General features: G+C 39.6%; 1 protein-coding gene across 1 annotated transcript in view; it reads left to right on the top strand.

The window, feature by feature from the left end:
* Nucleotides 1-23841, top strand: part of GYPC (glycophorin C (Gerbich blood group)) — a 33427-nt gene extending 9586 nt beyond the window's left edge. Inside the window, exons 2-3 of the mRNA XM_077181610.1 lie at nucleotides 15647-15697; nucleotides 17935-23841. Coding sequence (XP_077037725.1) covers nucleotides 15647-15697; nucleotides 17935-18131 — 248 coding nt within the window. The 3' untranslated portion in view covers nucleotides 18132-23841. The remainder of the gene's footprint in view (nucleotides 1-15646; nucleotides 15698-17934) is intronic.
* The last annotated feature ends 205 nt before the right edge of the window (nucleotides 23842-24046 follow it).

The raw sequence follows: 24046 nt of genomic DNA, 5'->3' as shown, positions 1-24046 counted from the left end.
TTTCACAGAGTCAAAGTGAGACAAAATGATGAGACTATTTTTCTTTTCATTACTCCTAAAGAAATGAGAAAATATTAACAAGTGGTGTCCACCAGATCTAATCCCTTTCCTACCATAAGTTTTTGTGCATGTTTTCTGTACAGCTCTAGCTGTAAGTTGAAAACTTCATCACCTGAGGCCGCCTGATGTCCTGGCCTGTAACAAATACACAACTAGTTGTGTGTCCTTCCTGTTTCTGCAGAATTTCTTGGGAATACCTTACTTACTGCAAGCTGCCATTGCAGTGCTGAAATCTGCTGTTGAGATACTTGTGCCCTGGAATTTGAGATTGCTCATATTGATTTTATTGGACTTCGTATCAGAATTTGCTGATTTCAGATCCAAAGTTTTTAATACTGCTCTGCTTGGTTTAGCTCACAGCAGCCTTGTCTACTATCACCACAGATTTCATTGAAGGCAAAGTGATTTATGAATGGTAACTAGTGCTCTTGTAGGAAACACTATTGAAGACTGGGGGTAGTGGTGAGCAAATAAAGATAAACTGATCCTGTATGCTCCTAAAGAAAACTTCCTGCTGACTCAAGGTTCTTGCACATTAAGAAAAGATGTCTGCAGCTCCTGAGCTCATTCCCCCTGTGGATTAATGATCCATAAGGGATTCTTTGTACCAAGGAGGAGTAAATCACCCCTCCTGCTTTTGGCAGGCAGGAACATAACTGGGGAGATAAATGCTTTTACATTTCTCTGAACTTTCCTGTTGCTCCTGGGTAAAGGATTTCCCTTCTGGAATCCATTAAAATCTGTGAATCTCAGACAAAGACTCTTCTTCCTCCTCCCACGTTCTGTGTGAGATGCTTAATCTCAGCTTCCTGGGGACATAACCATTTGTGAGCTGGAAGCAGAGCATGAGCTGAGCCCTTCTGCTCTCAAGGTACCTCCTCTGGCTTCCTTTGCTTGCAATGAATGAAACTTTTCATTGTGACAGCCTGTGACTTGTGTCAGAAGGTTCATGACTGACTGGAGCAACAATGGCTTGGCAGAGACGTATGAAACTCTTTAAAATGTGGCATCGTTTAATAAATAAAGATCAGCTCTGAACACAGGGGAGAAAGTGAGATGAGGTACAGCTGCATGACACTGCTTCTAAGAAAAAAATGCAGCCTGGGCTTTTCCTCCCTCTCCACAAATTGCATTTCCTTTAAGGAAAAGGTCATGCCTTCTTTCCCAGGCTGCTACAAGCCCTCCCCAGACAGGAAGCATATCCTGTGTCCTGTTTTCTCCAGAGTCCAGCAGCAGAACAGACAGCAGTGTAACTTCCATGCTGCTGCTCCCACTGTGCTGTGTTTAAGTGACCTGAGTACCAAATCTCTGGCTGAATCTTCCCCCACCTCAATCGTGGTGCAGCCCCAGGGCCTTGCAGAGCTGGCAGCTGCTGAAGATGGCCAGAGGGAGAAATACAAGCTTCTCTCTTTGGAGGTCTGGATGGCTATTTTTGCCAGATATGAAACTGCAGCAGTCATTGGGGGGAGATGTGGGAGGGGGAAAAGCACATATTCTGTAATTGAAGATTGTGTCTGTGATTTATTCCAGAAGAGAAAGGTAGATTTTCATCATTGAATGAGAAAAAGAGACTTGGAAACCGGAACAAGTAGCACATGCCCTTTTCCACCCAAGTGATTTCCCTCCCAGCTCACACCTGAGAAGAAGCTGGGCACCAACCCTCCCCAGTCATGCCCTGCTGCCTGCAGCACAGAGCAAGGTCCAGGACTTGTGGGTGGCCGCGGGAAGTTCGCCAGGGAAATACAGATAAATGTGGGTGTTCAGCTTTGCAATTGATTTTGTTTTCCACTACTTGGCACTTCAGGGCGCCAGCTTGCTGTCTGTGGACATGAGCATCCATATCCCTTAGAGGATAATTTCCTCCCACTCCCCCCTCCACTGAAAATATCCTTGGTGAGAGGAGATGTAGCAAGAAATGCAAACTCCGTCCCTTAACAGGCACAAAGCCATGGCATGTCAGCTGGGGCCCAGGGTTATATGTCTCTCCAGACTCCCAGGGCCACACACATCTGTCTTTTCCATTCCCCAACCTTGCTGGGATATTCCCAATCCATCTTCTAGCTAATGGGATTTGGTACCAATTTTCCCTGTCCTTTGTTTCACTGCCATTGCACAATGAAGTGATGCTGTAGCATTAGCAGAGCTGCCTGTGTCTCCCTTAGCCCTCACCAGCTGTCAGGTTACACCAGCATTAAGGAAAAGAGACTTCCTTTCCCAGGGACAATGCCACCTCTTCCCATCTGCTGCAGAGTCCATGACAAGTGATGGCCAATGTGGGTTTGGTCCTGATGGTGCTGGGTTTTCTTGACTAACCAGGACTTAAAATCTTTTTAATCTCTGCCCATGGAAGTGCTGCATGGAGCTGATGGGCTGTCTTACCCACTAGAGCCAGTAGCAGATGCTTAATGGAGAGTTAAAGCACAGGCCAACCATCAAGGGATCTGAGGAATGGGAAAGTTTTGAGCCAGAATTAGTAATTCAGTGTTTAAATGGGTGCCTTGGGGTATAAAAGCTTTTGCATTTACCAGAGTTTCTCATATGGAGTACTTTTAACCTCCTGCTCACATCCAGACTTGGCGCTTGGCGGGACTGAGCCTTGTCTGCTGCTCTTCTTGAACAAGATCTTTTAACTTGGAGTTGAAAGAATTCAGCCTTTGAAGCTCAGCATTACTGAATGCACAGCTGGTGGCAGGGAGCAGGGAACTCCTCTGTCCAGTGCTTCCAGGCAACTCCAGTGCCTGCAGGGCTGTGTGACCATGACTTTATCATTTTGTCCCCTCCATCTGTGCAGCAGCTGCCCACCCCAGTAATGATAAAGGCTTTTGTCTGAAGCCAGCTGTGCAACCCTGCACGGCACAGAGGTGCTGGTAAGCCTAGTCCCTGTCTTGGAATGCAGCCAGGGTAGGGAATATCTCTGCCACCCCTTCTTCCCTCCTCATTAGTCAGGCCTCCTCCTTCTCAGGCAGAAATATCCAGTGTGAGGTCTTAAAGAGTTAAAGGCAGACTGCTGTGTATGACCCTTCTTTATAAAGCATGTGCATCTCCTAGGGAGCACTTCCTGCTGGCTGTCTCCTAAAGGGACTCTCAAGAGCAAAGAAGCTACAAGGACAGTCCTTGGAGCTCCATGCAGCTTGTGTGTTTAACACTCCTGGGCAAAGCAGGGGAAGAGGGAAAGACTACCACATCCCTTGAAAGGAGCTGGGTGGATTTAGAAAGGCAGACATTCAGGTCCTGTGGAAGAAGGAATTAAAATTGACAGAGAGGCCCTGTGAAGCTGGGGCCTGAGGCCTGTTTTATCCACTCCTTTAAGTTTTCTATTTGATCTATGCAGACAGAACAAAAAAATGCAAAAAGGAAGTGGGCTTTTCTCCTCTCTTGTAACAGATACATACTTGTGTCCGAGCCCTGCCATGGCATGAAGTACAGCACAGCTCCCCCTGAAATAAACTGCAGCTCACACATATCTCAGGGTGGAACTTGGCTCTTAAACAAAATTTAATGGGAGTCTGCTCTGGCTGAACTCTACTTATGACTTCATATTTTCCAGGGCTGTGCTGCTGCTGTTGGCTTGTTCGTTTTTCTTTATTTTTTTCTTTTCATTCTCTTTATAGTAATAGGTGTTTCAGTGGGATAACTTGACCTTATGAGACTGTTCCAAAGCATTCTTCTCTGGAGGCAGTGGTAAATAGTTTTGATATATTATAAAAGAGCTTTGAGAAATTTTCAGGCTGTCTCATGACTGCTTGAGAAGGCAGACTTCTGCAACCTGTTAGGCAGCATCAATTGGTGAATTAAACTAGGAAGTTGGAAAGCACAGAAGGTGTACAGAGGCTATATATATTATGTTTCTGGCTTGATTCTATCATGTTTCTCACACTTATAAAATGGAGTTTTCAAAACTTCCACCACCAGCCCAACTGAGCAGGTGGAATATGTGAGAGAACGGATTTCAAAGGAAGCAGAAGCAGTTTAGCAGCGAGAGCTCTTGCAAATCCCACCTTGGGTGTGAACCGCTCGGTGTTTCCCTTGGTGTGTTGGGAAAGTGCCCTGCTTTGAGCCAGCAGGGCCGGCAGTGAGTGCTGCTGCTGCTGCCTGGCCACAGAGCCCCACGGCTGCTGATGCGGCTGTGGAGGAGCAGCACCTCTGAAGGGAGGATGGCACAGGGTGACAGCTCTGCTCTAGGGTCCCCATCTGACAGCTGAGAGAGGGGCCTGACTGCTTAGTGCATTCCAATATAATCTTATATAGGAAATACCAAGCCCAACTCTTTCCATGGCCTTCTAGAGCTCCTGTAGCTCAAAGGAGTCACTGGACTCTGAATGTCCAGAGTTCTCTGCTCTGCTCAGAGCACTCTAGAAAAGAAGCCTCCAGCTTTAACCAGCTGCTTTTGTCTTTATGCTTTTCTTCTGGGGAACTTGTTTTTCCTGCAGGTAGATTTATGATGTACTTCAACCACTCAAAAGAGCATTCCTGTTTTTTGCCCTCTCTGTCTGCACCTAGCAAACCTCTCCCTGTTAATGACAGTCAGACTACAGATTGACTTGGATCAATTTGCCAATAAGTAAATAGACTTCTAAGAGTAAATATGAATAAATAAATCAATATTAAATGGGGGAAGAGGCTTTCCTTTTGATGAGCTGGTTTTCTGCTTGGAAGGAAAATGTTTAGGAACAAGAATGCCCTTTGCTGCAGGAATGTAGTGGCCAGCTCAAATCACAATTCACTGTCAGCTTTCCTCCATGGATATTTCATACACTTGGAGCAGCCCAAAGGCTTTACAGTAAGTGAAAATTATGTTGATCAGAGAAATACCATAGCAAGCATTTGTTGCTATTGAAAACTACTAGACCATATTTCTTTGCTTAATGACACACATTAATCCTCTATTGAAATTTCTAGGGCTGTCCAAGCTGAATTTGGCTTTAAAGGCTTAAAATGCAATCCAAACTATAAAAAAATGTAGCATTCTGACCAAAAAAAAAAGGAGCTGGAAAAAAGTCTCAGCAATGTTCCTTTGTTTTTCCATTTGCTGTTTAAACGACTAAGGATGTCATCTACAAGCTTTGAAATGGTTTCAAAAACATGGCATTTTTTAAATTGGTGACCAGAATATGAATATTATCCAAGTACCCACTGCTACTTCTGTTTTTAGTCCAGTTTCCTAATGAGATGAGTCTTATGTGTTCCTGCTGTCTATCTGTGTGCCTAATCATCTGCTCATCCATCTGCCAGTTCTCATCAGGAACTTTTGGGTCCACTGACCAGTCTCAACCAGATTTGAAAGAGAAACAAGAGCCTTGGAAATTAATGTAATTTTCCATGTTGCGTGAAAGTCAACACTGTCTACAGAAAGCCATTCAAGTGAACAGTAAAAAGGACTCCTTATTGGGGGATTAAACTAAGTTAAGTTCTTTTCTAATTAAGAATGTAGCAGCATCAAGTTTTGGCATGATTAGTTTCCTTCCATAAACATGACTCCACATTAACAGGCAAAACACAGAGGGTAAGACCCCATTTAAGCACCTACAGGAGATATCAGGCCCTTCTGACCGGGGCATGTTGAAAGTTCTGCAACAAAAAATGGGTCTCGCTACCTCATAGCAAGGTTAAGCCCTCAGCACAAGCTTTGGAGAGGGATGGTTAAGAGGTGTTAACAATAATGTTTTCCCTAATTATAGACTCTAGAAATCTAGGCTTCTTTAAGCTATTCTAAGTTTGCTTATTGGTTGATGGGAAGGAAATTCCCACACCATACTCCTGGATTCCCCACACTGTGTGGAGGCTGAATAGATCTTCTTGGAAGAAGGCATGTCAGAACAGAACAGGACGGAATAGCTCCAGTTGAAGAGACACACAGCTATCATCTCGACCAGCTGCCTATCAGGATCCTCCTGTAGCACCTGTGGAGACAGCTGAGCTCACACAGACTCCTTTCCAGCATCAAACATCTCATCAGGCTGGTTATTAGCCTCCCACCTACATGGTCCTTGACATTAGCAATAAACTGTTAATGAACTTCACAACGTAGATCTGTGCTGAACAACATTCAGTACATGGCTTCAGTGCAGGTCTTTTCATGCTTAGCTCTGTTAATGTGTTCAATATGCTATTTTCCAAATAATTCCAGACAGTTGTCCAAAAATAATACACAAATGATCCTTTTTCCTTTTTTCCCCAACAATTATTGCACAATTTGTCTAGAATAGCTCAGATGAATGATAGATCATAAAGAAGTTTTGCTAAAATTCCTCAACTCTGTTCAGACAGCTGCACTGATACGTAAATGCTTTTCAGATAATAATGTGGCCTTTGTCTTTAGAGCAAATACGCAGAAGAAATCTCCATATTCATTGAAGAAACCTTGGGAAATAAGAAATATTGTTGCCCTGAGCTACTATTTGCCTTGCAAGTTTCTAAGGTGTTTCAATATGTTTTATTTTCTTTGTTTAATATGCTCAATATTCAAAGCATTTGGAAGATTGTTTCCACTACAGATATCTCCATTAATAATATTAATCTCATCTGTGCTCCAGGAAAGATCTCTGTGTCCCTGAAGAACATATGCTAAACAACCTGACATTTCCACTTGCAATGCACAGTAGACAGCCTTAGGCAAGCACTGGTGTATGAGCTGGATGGAGCTGAATACAATTCATATCAAATAAGCCAGGGGACAGAGCACAGAGAATTCCCATTTCCAAGAATTATCACCTGTTGGACTGCTTTGCTACAAAATATTGACAGTGGGAATGAGCATAAATGAAGAAACCTGCCCATGTTGGGAAAATTATTATACTTTTTTAAGGATAGGAGCCTGGTGCTACATTCTTTGAACTCTTACAATATTACTTATCAGGCTTTCACCAGTTTCTAGGTGGTTTCTAGGTGACATTATGTGTAGTTTGATCATATCAGCTCTAGTTTAAGCACAAGGTCAAGCTTTTGCATCTCAATGAGAAATAGGCATTTATCAGCCTCAATAGAATAGTGGCCATGTTTCTATCTCAGCATGTCTGTGTTTATTAAAATCAGTTTTCTGCCAGCAACAGAGTCAGTGGAACACTCTTGCTTTTGGATCTATGCCCCCTAAATCCCACCCCCAGTATATGGAGGCTCCCTCCCTCAGCAGCTCCCCATGGGGAGGGGCAGCTGCAGGGTCTCTGGATCCGTGTCCCTGATGGCTGGAAAGCTCGAGGTTACTGCACTACTGACTGCTGCTAAACAGAGCTTAAAAATGCTGAGTCCTCACTGCCTTTCCTTCAGTGCTGGGCTACTCTGGTCTCCCTTTTCTCTACAGTCTACAGTTTTCATGAAAATTGAAGCAGTCCTTATCTTTGCCTGCTTTTCCTTTAAAAACAGTTGGAGTTGAATAATGGAGTCAAAATTTGTGAAGGATAAAAGGACAGTCAGGCAGATAGCAGGAACAGAGAAAATCAGTGCAAAAATGCTATTGAATGTGTTTGATGAAAATGTTTCAAATTCTAGCAAGTAGTTCTGACTGTCTTAGTTAAGGGGACTAATTTTAACTAATGTTTGTCTTCGTGCCAAATCCATAAATGCTTAGTGCCATGTCCATAAAAGAGGGTATGTTTCAAATGTAAACCAAAACCTAATCTTTAGAAGTTATTTCGGTCATAAAATCAAGCACAACAACATTAAGAAACAGAGATCACCTTATCCTCTTAAGAAACAATCAAAAGGCTTGAAAGTCTGGTCTGAGGCTGCTAGACCTGTGAGGTACAAATTAAAAGCTTGTCTTGGTAAATAATTACAAGCAGTTTAGCAGTTAAGTTGTTTTACTGTTTCATGTAACCACTTACACAAGGGACTGGGAAGGAATAATCACCTATCCAAGATCCCTTGCCTCTGACTGTTCATTAAAAACTTCTGACTCAAATTTTTATGCTTATGTTTTTAACATGAAAAGTTAAGATCAGCGGGGTATGGTGTTTTCATTAACTGTTTCTTGAGAATTAGAAGATAAATATCAGCTGCAGGTCATGAGATGGGCTTTCACTATGTCTGTGGTCAGCTGCTTGGATTACCTATGGTCATCTCCAAGTTTGCAATGATTAATCAGTTAAGCCAGCAACTCCTGTCTTTTCAGCTTTGACCTCAGTGAAGGAGCAAATGGCTGGTTTGTTCCCATTTTGGTTCAACAAAAATGAATAGAACTTAAAATTGTTGACTTTGGAGGAAAGTCAGGCAGAAATTAGCAAGAATCATCAGATTCACTGGATATTTAGTGTTTCTTTCAAAACCTTCTCAATTATAAAGCCTTCAAAAGGAGTACTCTGCTCTGATGAAGAGGGAAAAGGTCGGAGGAGGAGAGGCAAAGGCAGGAAAATGTCCTGATCATGGACTGTATGTGAGAGATTGATTCATACTCCATTTGTCACTCCTTTCTCAATGAAACAATTCCAGGTCAATTTATCTTCTCCAGGAAGATGTTGTATATGAGCTGGCTGTGACAGCTATAGAGGAAAAATGTAAATGATGGCCTGGTTACATCAACTTATTTCCATGGAAGAGTAAGGAAATTTTGCAGTGATGTAACTGTACATATGAAACAGACAAAACAGGACACAACTTCCAGATAGCCACATGCAGCATTTTTTCAACAGATTGGACTTCCTTCCAGGTTCTCACACTTCATGCAGCTTTGTATGATAAGAAGGCAACATTTGGTCTTCAGACATTGAGCAGCTTTCCCTTAGAAGCACAGCAAACACTGGTCACTGCAACGTTATAGTACTTCTAAGGGGGTGTTGACCATTTAAATACACTTGCCAGATGGACTTAATTGCCATCAGAATTGGTGGCAATTCTCAGGGTTCAACAACCCTGAGCAATGAAGTTAAAGTCTCCAGTAACTTCAAACTAAAAAAAAAAAAAAATAAGAATCCAGTACATGGTTCAAACTGTTCAAACTGAAAGGGGAATTTGAGGGCACTGTCAGTTCTTTTTCAGTTCTTTTGGGGGATAAATGAAAAATTTAGTTTAAAAAAATCTGTATACTTTTTTAGTTTATATACTCCTTTAAAACAATTTTTTCCTCTTTTTAAATTTGATACGTGTTTGTTTTTTTTTTTTAATTTAAAAATAAAGAATATCTTCCTTTTAAAATATCCTTATTATTTTTAACCTAAAATAGGTTCCCATTTCATTAATATTTTCTCCTTTTCCCTCTTATCATTTAGGGATATCATATGATTATTTTTTGACAAGATGACTTTTAGTGTATCTCTCCATCTCTGCTTTTCCCAAGACCCAATGGCAATTCAGCTTCACCTAAGGAGAAACTGTGTGTAAATTAAACCATTATTTCCACAAACTTTGTAAAACAGATTTTCTCTTATTTACTCCATAACATTCTAGAATGGTGAAAAACTATTTTGCTAACACTGTATACTAAAATCAAATGAGATTAAAATTATGTGACAATCTAATTAAACTAATTTGATCCATGCTTTTTATCCTTTCTATGTTATAAAGTGTCAAAAATCTTGAACAGACCTTTATTTGAATGAAACTGTACTTAGTCTGCTTAGAATTAATGACAAAGTGCTTTTTAGCTGGAGTAACAAGAGAATTGGACCCAGTACAAAAATAACCCTTAATTTCATAGGTATTTTTAATCTGCATGATGTAACTTTCATTTTCAACACAACCCATTTACTTGTCCAAAAGATCATGGGATTGTTGTTGTTACATGACACCATTATTTTCCTTATAATAATTTGGTATACAAGTGGCAGCCAAATTATTCTGTCTCTTTTCCAGATTGACAGATGAGAAACTGTTCCTTAATTTTGAAAGAGCAGCCTTAATGTGTTTCATAGTCTAATGGGAGATGGTGATGACTTTTTCAGCTGAATATGTCAAACTGATGGGTTCAGGCTGATGACCCTTAGGGACAAGAGATGCCAGCTCTAGCAGGGCACAGCACACTTACTGGCAAATATTAAAATAGGTAATGACTTTTTTTTCACTCAGAATGGCCTCAGTGTGATGCATCTGATATTGTAACGGGCCAGAGAGCAGCTTGAGCAATTAACATATTTCTAACATGAAGTTTTCAGAAGTTGGTTCGACTCATTTTTACAGACGCAGCTGCAGTGAACCAGTTCTAACTATAGCTTGTAAATTAAATTGGTGTGCTGAGGTTAATAGATTAATGATTTTCTCATGAATGCAGTGTGTTGGGAAGGCACAAATATAAACCAAAGGGCAAGGAGGACATACCATAGTTGCATAAACAATGGAGGTGTTAAGACTTCATTAGTTTTTCTATACTAAGTGTGTGATAAGAAAAGTCCTGCGTCAGTGGAGAAAACAGAGACACATTAGGACTTGCTTTTCCAGTCAAGAGGAACCATGACTGCAGAAGAGCATACAAAGAACAAAAAGAGCCCCTTGGAAAAGAACAGTTATGATAAATACATTTTTATATAAAGAATATTTTAAAAAATTAAATTGCAGTAGTTACAGAAAAGGTTTTTAACAACTGCAAAAGCTGCCTGGTGGACTCCATATACTCCTCAGTGCTTTCAGAAGTTTGTAATGTTTTACTGAACCCAGTCAAATACCTTAGTATCATCTTGAGTGGAGACAATTAGAACCTCACCTAAATTCTTTACATAAAAAGGCAGTCCTCTTTTAAAATTAAGCTTTTTAAAAATAAGGCAGGATTAGTATGGTATGTTGTGCTAGATCAATTGATACAAGCCAAAAAATAGAGAAAAATTTACTAGACTCTGTATTACTGAGTAAACTGCATTTCATTTGTCTTGTTATTGTAACCAAAGTTATTTTTCAAATGTATGGAAGAAGCAAAGAACAATCAATACTGAGGTAAAACCCTCCTCTGAATTCCATCTCTATCTGGCCTGAACCATAAACTGGATTCATGAACTATCATTCAATTTGAACATCTCCCTTGTTTACTGGACATGCATGGATAGATAGTAGGATTGTTTAAGACAAAACAATTAAACACTTAATAGCCAAATTCTAAAGACACATTTCAGCCTACAGATAGAGACTGCTTACACACCACTGCCTGCAACAACTCAGCCAGTATTTGGGGTGGTATCCCTGGATACACTGAGGTAAGGGTGGGTTGTTCCTCACCTGGGAAGTCCCATTAGCAGCAGATTTTCATAAAGTGATTAGGTGAGCTGATTCAAGTTGAAATCTTCCTGTGTGTTTCCTAATCTGCATGCCTAGGAAAGCCCTGAGAAGGAAATGACTGCCTGAAGGATTTCAACCCATCATTCACATGGATTGAATGAATTTCAACCACTTCTCATGCAATGAACAGGAACATCGAGAGAGAACGGGTTGCACAAGAAAGCACTTAAAGACCTACTTGAGTGTAATTTAGCAGCCAAGGCTTTGTCTGAGATTGTAACCTAGCAGTCAGCAATGGAGCATGGTGATAAGAGATGCTGGGGTTGTTAAGAATCAAAAGCACAAGCATGTGGGTAGGAAGATCCTGAAAGACAGGAGCAGGAGCAGTGCTGCCTGACTGCTGTCAAGTGGCTTTGAAACCTGTGTTGTCAGAGCTGCTTATCACACACAGGTATCTGTATATTCACTTAGCCTGACAAACTCCCAAATGCAGGATCACCCACAGCTGCATGGGAACCATGACAATGGGAGTTGTAATCTTGGGCTTTTCATTCTCTACTCAACACTGCCAGCTTCAGTCTGGAACTTTATTTTAGGAAATTGGAGAGGCCTTGAGAAGGCTGGGGTAAGGTCCACAGTTACACCATCAAATTGTCCTTGTGGATTGCACAGTAGTGATTTGGCAGTTCACACCAGTAGATTAGATCTATCCTGTAGGGTCATTCCCATGCACTCCTGTCAAATGTGCCAAATGGGGATCCCCTTGCAGGTATGGTTTTCCTTTCATGCTTTTCCCATGTGTAAATCCATAGCAATCAAACATGTAGGTGCTTAAATTGTTAACTAAGGTCCTGAATGCAGAACCACTAAGAGTAAAAATACTGGATTTTTTTTCTGGAAATTTAGCAGGCAAAAATGATGCCTGAAAATTAGAAAGCTTGAAGCTTTCTACAAGTTTATTCCATGTGTCACTGATAGTAGCCACAGAATCACTTAAAAGTATTGTTTCCTGCAAGGAGAAAAATCTAAACTCTGAGCTTTCTATGCTGAATGGGAGAAAGTACTTGGGGGATGAATATGCCCTTCCCACCACCATATAAGTTGAACAGCTTGTCAGTTGGAATGTCTTAACATGGTTAGGCTTCTAAAGTAGAAGTCTTGCTCACTGATAAGGACTGCCATTATACTTTGTGTTTTCCTTAAAGACCTGTTCTCTGGTGTCACAAAATCATGCCAAAACTTCACTTTCTGTCCACAAAGCACATTTAGTCCTTGGCATTGTAAAGGCATTGTAAAGAAGGACTGGAAAGGTCTACTTGAATGAAGCTCAGATATAAAGCAAGTGTAAGTGTTAAAAAAATAATTGCTTTAAAGCTAGTGTCAGAATTTTGGGGCAGGAAGTGATTTATGGCTTTTAGTGGTTCAGATTTGCAATTTATAGAACAAAAGAAATCATTATAACTGTCAGAAAAGTGCATCATGAGAATAGGAGAGTGCTGAACCTCAAGCAAAGGTTTTCACTGCTGGACCTGCCCACTTCAAACAAGTGTTCCTTAGCCAAAATGGAAGGGGATAGATTAAATCAAAGGGGAGGGGGAGAACTACTAAAATTCATAAAAATCAAGTTTTATTAGAAATTGCACCTGAAGGAGGTAGTTTAACAAATTTACCGACAAATTAGCAGGAATAAGTCACCACTGGCTATGTTAACATACAAGTCAGTTGCACTGGTGTGCCACCTGTGAAGAACAAAGCAGAGATCTGCCTGCAGTATTTAAGTCAGGAATATTTCTGGGAGTTTCAGAGGCTGCTGCCTTCTCAGCAGGATGTGATTGATGAGAATGAGACAGGTAGCAATTGTCATTCTATTGCAAAAATTTCTTATCTGTAAGTTTATGAGCAAAACTGGAATTTGATGAATGTCAGGTCATGACACAAAAGCATTTCTTTCTTATCATTCTGGCTTTTAGAAACATACTTTCCAGCAACAGACAATTTGATTTGTGTGTTCTATTCTTGATTTGGTCAACTCATTCTGATGGCCAGAAATTTTATGAAAAACATGTTTCCCCACACTCTTTTGATTTCTGTGTGTCATGGTAACCAGTGGCAGTAAATAACAAAAATGTTCAAGCACTTTCAGAACCAGATTGTAGCTGGACAAGGGCCAATATAAGAGGGAGAGGAAGTTTTGCCATGACAATATAGCAACACATAACACAAAAGATGTCCTTGAAACAAAGGGAAACAGTCAAAACAGGTGCAACAGCAGCTATTGAAACACAGACCTCTGAGGACTCTACATGTGAAGAAGAGCAGAATAAAGAAGGTACAAGAAGGCCAAAGCCATTGCTGAGCTAAAGGTTCCTTCAGGAAGCTGGATGTCTTTTTTGCCTCAGAAAGTGAAGACAGTCCTCAGTAGTGCAGTAATGCAGTGTATTTCTCACACAGACTGAGTGTAGAGAGGCCATGCTGAGGTTCCTGGGCAAGCACGGCTTCCCTTCTGGACAGCAGCCACTGTTTAACTCCTGCTCAGGGAAGATGGTCCCATTCCATCACACATGCCTTGCGTGCTCCTCAGCCATATTTCAGGAAGGACGACACTGCTTGAACCTCAAACAACGCCAGTACTTTCACACCTGCCTAGCAATACTGTAATACTGCCATGAATCACATAGCTATTTTTGGGCAAAGGGAAATTTCAGAGACAGTGAAACAGGGATTAAGGGTGTCTCTGTGCTCTACATCAACGTTGCTCCAGAACTGGTCTGGGGAGCAGACCTTGACTGTCTGGTCATTGGTGGTAGCTGCAATGTTCTGGCACTCCAAGTGATGCAGCAAAAGTCAGTCTGGGAGGACAGCAAGCCTGTTCTCTGGCCAAAAGGAGACACGCACAAAGGAGTAGTCAGGCTCTGGTTCTTGCACTTAAGTGGGAGCTGTGGTAAGAGAAGCCACATCAGGGTGTCAGCTGGAGGTCACAGCACTGCCAGTTTGGCAGATTAGTGCCAGCTGTACCATAGCTCAAGATGAGTCCTGCATTCTGTTGCAAACTTAGAAAGATGGAAATGAAGACTTTTCTGCAAAGTGATGATACTGTAATCCATTATCAAAAAGCACTGTGATGGTAAGTCCTAGAGATAAGGCACCTGCTTGTTATCTGAATCTGAGAGGCACCTAAGAATGCCAGGTATGAGCAGAGAGTTACTCATAAACCTTTTTTTAATTAAGGGGATAATAATTTGATCTGGAATTAATGTTTGGCAGCAAGCTGTGTGGCTTGGGAAGCACTTTGGAATTCACACCTTCAAGTGTTTGATTGCTGCAGAGGAGCCTGCTTTTTTGGCATGCAGCATGTATTTGGTGTGTGAAGAAATACAGAGCATTTTGACCTTGAGGCAATTAATCTTTTCTGAGCACGTGGATTTTGAATAGACATAGACATAATAAGAGTTTTTAAATTACAGAAGATGTGCTCAATCTTTCCATCAGTATATAGATGGAAGAAAATGTGGGAAGGATCTCTGGGGGAGAGAAAAGCGCTCTTACTTTCTAAAAAAAAAAGCACCTCCCATGTTTGAGAAGAGGTGGATGCTTTGAATCTCAGCTCTTCTCAGTTTGTTGCAAACTGATGTTAGAGACTGGAATGAGCAAGGAGAGTTCTGCTGATAGTGTTTTGTCCTTGAATCATATATACAGATACAGCAAAAAGCAACCCAGGTATCAACTATAGTGTCACTTTAGAGAAGGATTTGGAGTTACATTTTCACCTTTTCCAGAGAAAGTTTCTATGTACTGCATTTACCAAAGGGAATTTTCAAATAAAATTTCTAATAAGTTATAATGCAATTATGTTATTTGATTTATCAGCACTGAATTCAGACTTACTCTGTGTTGGGGCTATGTTTTATACCACACACATGAGAGGCTTGCCGTGATTTCAAATGTGAGCTGAAAAGAAAACAAATGCAAACATTAAAAACAGGACATTGCACATAAATAAATACTAATTGAAATCAATACACATAGATTAATTTGCACCAAATCAAGATCCAGACCATGCTCTGAAGAGCCATAAATGGGAAAATAAATAGACATCAACCCTTTTTTTCCCAAAACTACCTTTCTGAGAATAATCACAGTACCTAAATGCTCTTAATTTAAACATTCACTGGAGGATGTTACAGGTAAGTGCTCATAATACACAGTAGGTGTTTCCCTGGGGGCCATGATAGTTTGCAGAATGTGCTAGCTATTTCTTTTCCAGTACTGTGATGGCAGAAAACTGTTACAGTAAGGCTAACTCTAATGTGAACTTTCATAAATGTCTTTTGCTAACAAGAGATATTAAGTTCCACGTTTCACAGGTTAAAATAATACAAAACTGCCAGTACAGTCACTGCTCCTCCAATTTCTTTTTTATGATTAATTCTTTTATGTTCTATTCTATTTATAGATGGAGAAGTGGAGAGCCCCACAGCTGGAGCAGATGTGGCTGTTATTGGAGGTGAGTAGCAGCACCATAAGAATTAAAACAGCAGGTTTGTTGATTTCTTGCATTTTGCAAAACCCCTACTTCCCTGACAAGACAACAGGAGCGGCACAATTAGAGTTAATTAGGCCAGTGGGAAATCTGCTCCCAGAGGGGCTGTTGGCAAGATAACAAGATGAGATAATGAGCACAAACCATATACTGAGCAGCATCACCCCCATCCATTCCCCATTTTAGGACAAAATACCAAGCAGTCCAGCAGAAAAGTCAGTCTCTGATTTCCCTCCGTATTCACTGGATCAAGCTTGTCCTTTAGCACAGAACTGGTGCAGCACCTTTGATATGAGGGATGTTAGCTTATACCAGCTGACCCTTTATTGTTGCAGAATTCACCACACTCTATTTCCTGGTGTTCCATTAAAGCTCTCTCATGCATTTAAACTAAATACAGTTGTCAGAATAAATGAGCAAAGTTACGTTCACGGAGTGAACCTGTCTTTTTATTTTTATTGTGTTTGTTCATTTCCATGCTAACACACTAATTTCAGTCATTCACAAGGGGCTATACCAATCATTAGTGCAAATTGGTGAGGTTCTGCTATATTTCCCTCAGGTCCCATCTCCTGTAACTTTAATTTCAGCTTTCTATGAACAAGTAGCAGGTAAATTGATTTGTACTTAGTCCCCTAGGCTTATTAATATTGTGCTACATCTAAAGCCTGTTAGAGCCTCTTGTGTCAAGGGATACCACTGAGGTCCTAAAAATTGATGAAGCCTATGGTGCAACCATGATATTATTTTCAACTTGAAGTTCTTTGTATAAGCGATTTCATTTCTGCTAGCAGTAACTTTACCTTGCAGAACCAAGCACCATGAAATCTGGGGGATAATGTTAAGGCATTATATATACTATATTTTTAAAGACAGAGTTATAATCTTTATTTACCCTGCTAATATTCTGTCTGTTCCTATGGTTTTATGCCAGTAGGGTATCCACACTCAGTTTACTGATGCTGATAAACCTAAAGCTTTGGAGATACCCACTCTTGCCACTTATCTTGAATATAAGAAGTAGAAAAGAGGTACTCTCCACCTTCCCCTCCTTGTCTCTGCAAAGTAGTATGCATTTCCAGGGAAGAATTCTTATGAGAAAACATAAAATTCACTTCTAGAAAAAATGACCCCCCACACACTGACAGCAGAGGAAGCCCTAGGAATGTTCTGTTCAAGTTCTTTTTATTGTGTATTTCTTTAATATTTGGCTTATTCCTGGATTCATATGAATATAGAATCAGCTCAGTATCATGTACTCATACAGAATCACAGTAAAAACGTTTATAAGCACATCCTGGATCCATGCAAAAAATCATGTTAAAAAAACTAAAAGTCACACAAGTTGAATAAACTTCAAAATACTTAATTTTGTCAGAATTTTTAAGTCAATAATTTGATCTGGGAGGAAAGGGATAGAGTTTGTAGGTCTTTTAAGAATGGACTTGTCATGAACTTGTCTCTTTTATGGACTTCTACCTTTCACAATGGAAAAGGATCATGAATTTACTTTTTTTCACTAGGAGTGTTTCCATTCACCATTTAGTCCTATGCACATTGAGGTCATCTATTGAAATTTTTGTCCAGTCAACACATAGCTGGAAATTAGTTCAGGAGACAAGAAAGATCTACCCAGAACCTCTTCCTTCTGCCAGGTGTCACTTTCACATTCATTACAATCAAACTTTCTTAATTAGAGCACAGAATGAAGTGGCAGCTTGCAAATACAGAGCAGTTCCAGTCACACAGCTCCTGCTATTTGTTGAATGTCCCCTATGAAATGCTCAGTGCCCTGAACATTTCCTGAAATTGAGAACACTTGAGAAGGCAGTGTTGGGTTGTCTGCAGCACCCCCCACCCCGGGTTTATGTTACTTACCAGAAGGATGAAAGAAACCTATTGGTTTTCCTTTATGTTCTTTTATTTCTCCTCATTCTGAAATGAACTTTTAGCTCCAATATGTTCAATCAAATCAAGCCATTGATTTAAAAGAAAGCTAGTGAGAATTTTTCCAGTATTCCTACAGTATCTACATCCCATCTTGTTTTTGCAGCACGTTCTGACTCTGGCCACTGCAGCATACAAACCCTTATGACACATGGGCTTTTCCCTACCCAGCGACTCAGGTCATGATGTCTTGCTGTGCAACACTTCTCATGGTTTACCACTGGTGATAGATTTAAGTGGTTTCTTTCCCCTAGGTGTGATTGCTGCCGTGGTATTCGTCCTCATTTGCCTGCTGGTGGTGATGGTGCGCTACATGTACAGGCACAAGGGCACCTACCACACCAACGAGGCCAAGGGAACCGAGTTCGCCGAGAGCGCCGACGCCGCTCTGAAAAACGACCCCGCTCTCCAGGAAGCAGTGGATGAGAGCAAGAAGGAATATTTCATCTGAGAGGCAAGGATTTCCATGGAGACTTCCCCGAGGGAATCAATCAGAAATGTAACATCAACAGAAGTACTAAGAGGTGGATAATACGAGGATACAGGCGAGCATCCTAATTGAAAAGTATCTCTCTACTTTTTTTTTGTCACTGGGTTGTTTCTTTTCCTCTAGCAGTGAAGAACTAAATGCCAGATACTTGCCTGTTGATTTTATTAGCAACACAGCTGGTCACAGTTGAAATCAATATCAGATAAGAAGAAACAAAATCTCAGTATGAGTGATACACCAAAACCAGATAAAGATAGCAAATGTCAAGCCTTGACATTTGGTGAAAATAGCAGATGCCAAATGAAAACATCCTCTTAGAGTTAATGATGCATCCTATTCTGATATGATGAAGAACTACCTGAAATTGAATTTTAAATGGTAACAGAACAAACATTAAACTAGATAAAGATGATCTAGCTTGAAAAAAAATAAATCTATAGCCCAGATATCCCCGCCCATCCCCTTAAATGTGCATTTTTATTGGCACAGGGGAGTTTATGTTGGTTTATGGGAGGGATTTACACTGGGATTTCTTTTTTTAATATTTGAATTTTATACATACATAAAAATCAAAGACACTTCAAAGAAATAAAACTCTTGGAAAACATGGAAAAGGTAAGAGTGAAGGATTTATTACTGACTTTCTCTGCATGGCAGCTTGAGAACTGCGAAATGTTGGAATTTACAATATAGTATACAATAGTCAGTAGATATACAAATATGATTCCAATTAGTTTGTAGGTTTTCTGCACACATGCATAAATAGATAGATATTAAAAGATAAAGCATCCTGGTTTGAGCAGGCCTTTTGAAACAATGGAGCTCAGCTATATTTTTTTCATGTAAGATATTTTTGCCTGAATATTTATTTATTTATTTTGCATTAGAAAATTCTCTGAGTGCCCACCAGCAGGATTGTAGATTTTTGCAGGGAGAGGAATTCAGTTCTGGTGCAGATATGAGTACATCTTTCACAAATGCAACTTTATGACTGTCACTATAAAGAAGCTTGTTCATCTGCATCCCACTGGCTTTATTTCTCACTCTGTATGGCTTCTGTGTATCCTTTGCAGTGTGCTAGACCAGAGAATTACACTGACATCAATGCTTTATTATAAATAAATAAATAAATAAATAGAATATTCTTGGTGGGTCACATGAAAAGATCTTATTCCTCACCTGAGAATCAACAGTGATGAGTTTCTTTACCCCAGTAAGTTGGCTTCCTAATTGAAGCCCACAATTACCTCCAGAAATAGGATAATTGTTCTCTGCACCTGCTCATCCACAGCTGTCATGGTGCCCTGGACTACTGAAAATAGAGGTGGAGAAATGCAAGATAACAAACAAGATACTGATGAGCTCTGCTCAAGTTGATAAATTTTTTCCTATGCTTTGATCTATATATGTGTGTACATATATATAAAGTCATCTACAGCTGTCCTTTCAAGACACTGTTGCTGATCACTTGTGCTCGCTTCTTGGCACCAAAGCTTGGGAAGCTCCTGGACTCTGGTGTTCATTACTGACATTGGCCTCAAAAATGCTGTAAGAGATCTGAGCAAGGTAAGACTCTGAGGACCCAGCTGAAGAAACAAGATATTTTTGTCTTTCAATCACAGTCTGAGTTCTTGGTCAGTACTTGAAGAAGATGGACTCTGAATTGTTTTTAGAATCCCAGTACCTTTAATTTTGAATCTTAAATCCACATGTGTTAGCATTTTAACCAAAGAATGTGAAACTCGTGCCAAATTTATTAAATGCTTAAGATACTTTCTGTAACATACCATTGCAGAACCACATTTTATTCCATGGCTAGTGCAGTAGAAAATGCACAAAACACAGATCTGAAATTTTTGATATTATGCACCTGTCTCCTTCTTAGACCCATTAATATTTTAATCATTTTAACATATTAATAATTTTTAAATAATTTTACTTCTGAAATAGGAACTATTTTATTTCTCTAGGACAAGTGTTAGAAAAAAATCACTGATCTTAACTGTAAGACTGAGTTTATAAAACTGAAGACCCTTGATCCTCCAGTTCAATAAAAATGTAAATATTTCCTTCGGGAAAAAGATAACTGGAGTGACTTGAGCTCTGCTGTATCTCCCACAAAAAGTGTGGGAGCACCAAAGAATTTTCCTCCAGCCCTAGCAGGACCTATAGAGGATGACCAGCCTTTTGTCCTCTTTCATTCATTCAGAACATGTAACATTATCATAACTGTTAAAGAAAATTGACTTTACAGAAAAGTGTGATGGACATAGGGAATAAATTCCTGCCTCTCCTCAGTCATGAAATTCTGGCTTTTGCAAGTTGAGCTTGCAGATTTTAATTAGACACCTGTGTCGTACCTGTGACACACAGGAACCTGACTTTGTGTTTCTTTTGGTGTGGGTGTGAGCTTTTAAATTATGATTTAGACAAAATGCCACACTGGAATTGTAGAGGCCAGATTTTCTGTTGTTATAGCATGAGCTCAGAGGAGCTCAGGCAATTCTTACCAGGTCAGTCAACTTCAGACTTTGTGTCATAGCTTCCCTTAAATCTCAACTGAATGCAACTTCTGCTCTCTGACTATATCTCTTCTTTGTAGCCTAGTTAACAATCTTTATCCCATTTTCCCTATTTATCTAGGCTGACAAACAGTCCAAGCATTCAGGAACAGCTTCCCTGTTGGTAACAAGCCCAACAAGAATAGTTGGGCAGCAGCATTTCTGTCATGAGCTGTGGTTTCAGTGACTTTATTTCTTCACTGTGTCCTTCTGGGTTTCAGGGCCTTGTGTATTTAGAAATTACTCAAGCTCACTCAACAGAGAGAAGAAATGGTTTGTGGAGATATTCTGTTTGTTTTCTTCAGGAAAAACTTGGTTTTATAATGAAGAAATCTCATGATATCAGGTGACTGGCACATTCTAATGGCCTCATCCTGCTGTTTTTTACTCATACAATAACTCTACTGTCTTGAGTCATTCAATTTAGTTGTGAAAAGAGTGCATTACAAACTCCCTATAACTTTAACAACTAATTAGCAAAACATCCCTCTGCAAGCAGCATGCTGTGCTAAAACAAACGTTGTGTACAGCTCTGACACATCTCAGTTGGCAGCCATAGCTTTTCATCACTGATGGTTAAATGATTTTTACAGTTCGCTTCCTGAATAGAATAATTAATGAAACAGATTTTTCTTCCCCCACATGTGGGGTCCCTCTAATGCTGTGGCCTGTTGTCCTGCAGCTCTTTGGTGCCTCATTTTCTCAGCTGTGGCTGCTGTTCTTGCTTGCACTCCCTCAGCTCCCATCTGGATCCCTACTGCCTTCTCTATGGCAAAGGATTAGTCATTTACTTATGGAGTTATTTACCTGTTTTTATCTATGAAGTTGCTCTGCTCCTCTGTGCTAGCAAATAAAAATTTTCAGAAAGATTTTAGGTTTGGATTGCCAAGCCTACATCAAATTTGAGCAAACGTGACTAATCTGACCCGAGACACATTTACAGAGTGATCACATATGCCACATTTTTACAGACAACAGGTCTGAAAATAGCATTGTAAGTTCTGTAGTCATGAAATACAGTGCTATAAATCTGCTATAACATCTTCAATGTTTCTCCCTAAACAAGGCATCATTATGGTGATCCCTCAAGCCACTAGATTTTGTCCTCATGCCTTAATGCCCTGTGAAAACTTGTTGAATCCCACTTTGCATAGGAAGTCACAGGTCCACATTTACAAGTATAAGTCATTTTTTCAATGATGTATGGGAAAGCAGTGCACCAAAATGACCAATATTTGCTGAAGTTGGCAGGCAGAAAATAAATATAATCCTGTAGGAACACATGATATTTTTTTTAAGATATATGGAAATTACAAACATTAAACATAGTATTTCTGGTGACATTAGTGAGCTTTAAGAGCAGGTTCATGAAGCTTTCAAATTCTTTCACTGATAAAAATAATCCCTTGCAAAGGGAAATTAATCTCCTTTAAACCATTTCTTTTTGTCAGTCTTTGAAAAAAGTTTTCACAGATTCAGTATTCTGGCATTCCGTCTTAACATCTCGAGCTCAATTTCTTCAATAACTTTATGAGCATAACTGACAGTTCCTTCCTGTACAAAAATGACTGTTTGCCCATCTCAGCCTCTGAAGCATCATTACAGTTCAGCAGAGTAATTCTGTCCAAAAGAAGTCAGTCCCAATTGTGTGTCTGGCCAACCAGACCAGGGACCTGGTGTGCATTTTTCTGGGGCTTGGCCTCTATTTTTCCAGGTTTTCCCCAGTTCCAATATGCCACTGCACATTAATACCTGAGGAGAATTTAGTCAGCCACTTGTCAAGGAAACAAGACATACAGAGATATACAGATGTGTAATTTTTTTCTTTTTAGAATACCAAGACCAAATCACTTTAGGATACTATTAAAAATAGGACTATGGGATTTCTCAGAACATCAAGTTTTCTCTTAAATGAAATCTAGGGATCACAGGGAAACACCAGTACATGGAAATAAAAAGGACTATTTTCTTTCAACAAGGAATGTAGACAAAGTGCTGAAACATTTATAGTCCCAGGATAACCAGAAAAGGACTGCACTAGTTAAAGCCTGCACAAATTCCTTACAGAACAGAGGAAACACTGAGACAAGATGCTGAGAAAATCAGTAAAAAGGTGCAGAGCAAGAGAAGGTAATCTGATGCCAATAGGGATGGAGAGAAGTTTTTCTTCAAACAAAATAGATATTGCTGTTTGGATAAATCAGTGTATTTGCTCACTGTAACTGCTGACAACAAATTTCTTTGAATTTTATGAGATGTTTTCTTTGAATTAAATGAGATGTTTGGATACTTGTGTGTGCAAGTCCAATCAAAAAATGATGGTACATACACACTAACAGGACACTCCCATTAAATGTATTAAAAGATGTTTATTGCATTTTCTAAAATCTCTCATTCTTCACATAAGAAAGCTTTGTATGTTTAGAAAGTGCAGAAGCCTCACAGCAGCAGCTCAGGACAGAATACTAAATACTTGAACAAGCAATGGACCCACATCTAATGTCTGGAAATTTGGGTAAATAAAGGAAGGCAACAATACCAAAATAAAACATAGATGGTGAGCAAAAATTCCAACCATATTACAAAGAAGTTAGATATTTGTTGTAATAGAGAGCCTTCTCTAATTAAAGACAGTAGTATTGTAAGTGAATTTAAATAGGGAATCTATTCTATGTGCGCATTCCCTGTGTGGTTGGGACAGAATCCCACTGCATTCAGTGGGACAAGCATTTTATTGATCATATTTATCCTCCGTGCAAAAAATTGTATTTCCACACAGGTCGGAAAGAAACACATTAAATCAAAATGCAATCTTTATAAGTGCTGATCTTTCAGCATAACTTCTTTAAGCCTTTTCTGTTGTTTCAAACTGTATGTATGATGGAAAATATCTGATATGTTGTACTAAAGTCTGTTTGGATTGCAGCATTGCTATGAAAAGAACGGGAAAAAAGAGCATCCAAAGCTTACTGCTGATTTTATGTTAAAGCTGACTATAATGTTTGTATTTACCAAAGCTATTAATACACTGATGGTGTAAATCTACTATATTTTGAATGGAAAGAAAATGAAGAAATTAATAACTTTATAATTAAAGTTCTAATTTTCAGCATTTAAAAGGCTCTTGTCGTATTTGTCTTCCTTTTCAAAACATCATAAACTTTTAGAATTGCCAATTATGTTACTTTCATGTGAATGGAGATCAAAAAGGAATAGTCAGCTAGAATTTTCCTTAATAGAGCATACAAACCGTAAAAGATATACTGCTGGTGTTTGCCTTAAAAGCCAGAGAAGCTTTTGATAGATCTAAGAAGG

The sequence above is a fragment of the Agelaius phoeniceus genome, chromosome 7, assembly GCF_051311805.1.
Source record: "Agelaius phoeniceus isolate bAgePho1 chromosome 7, bAgePho1.hap1, whole genome shotgun sequence".
Lineage (NCBI taxonomy): Eukaryota > Metazoa > Chordata > Aves > Passeriformes > Icteridae > Agelaius > Agelaius phoeniceus.
Note: the sequence above shows the minus strand (reverse complement) of the source record. Positions and strands in the feature narration are given on the sequence as shown.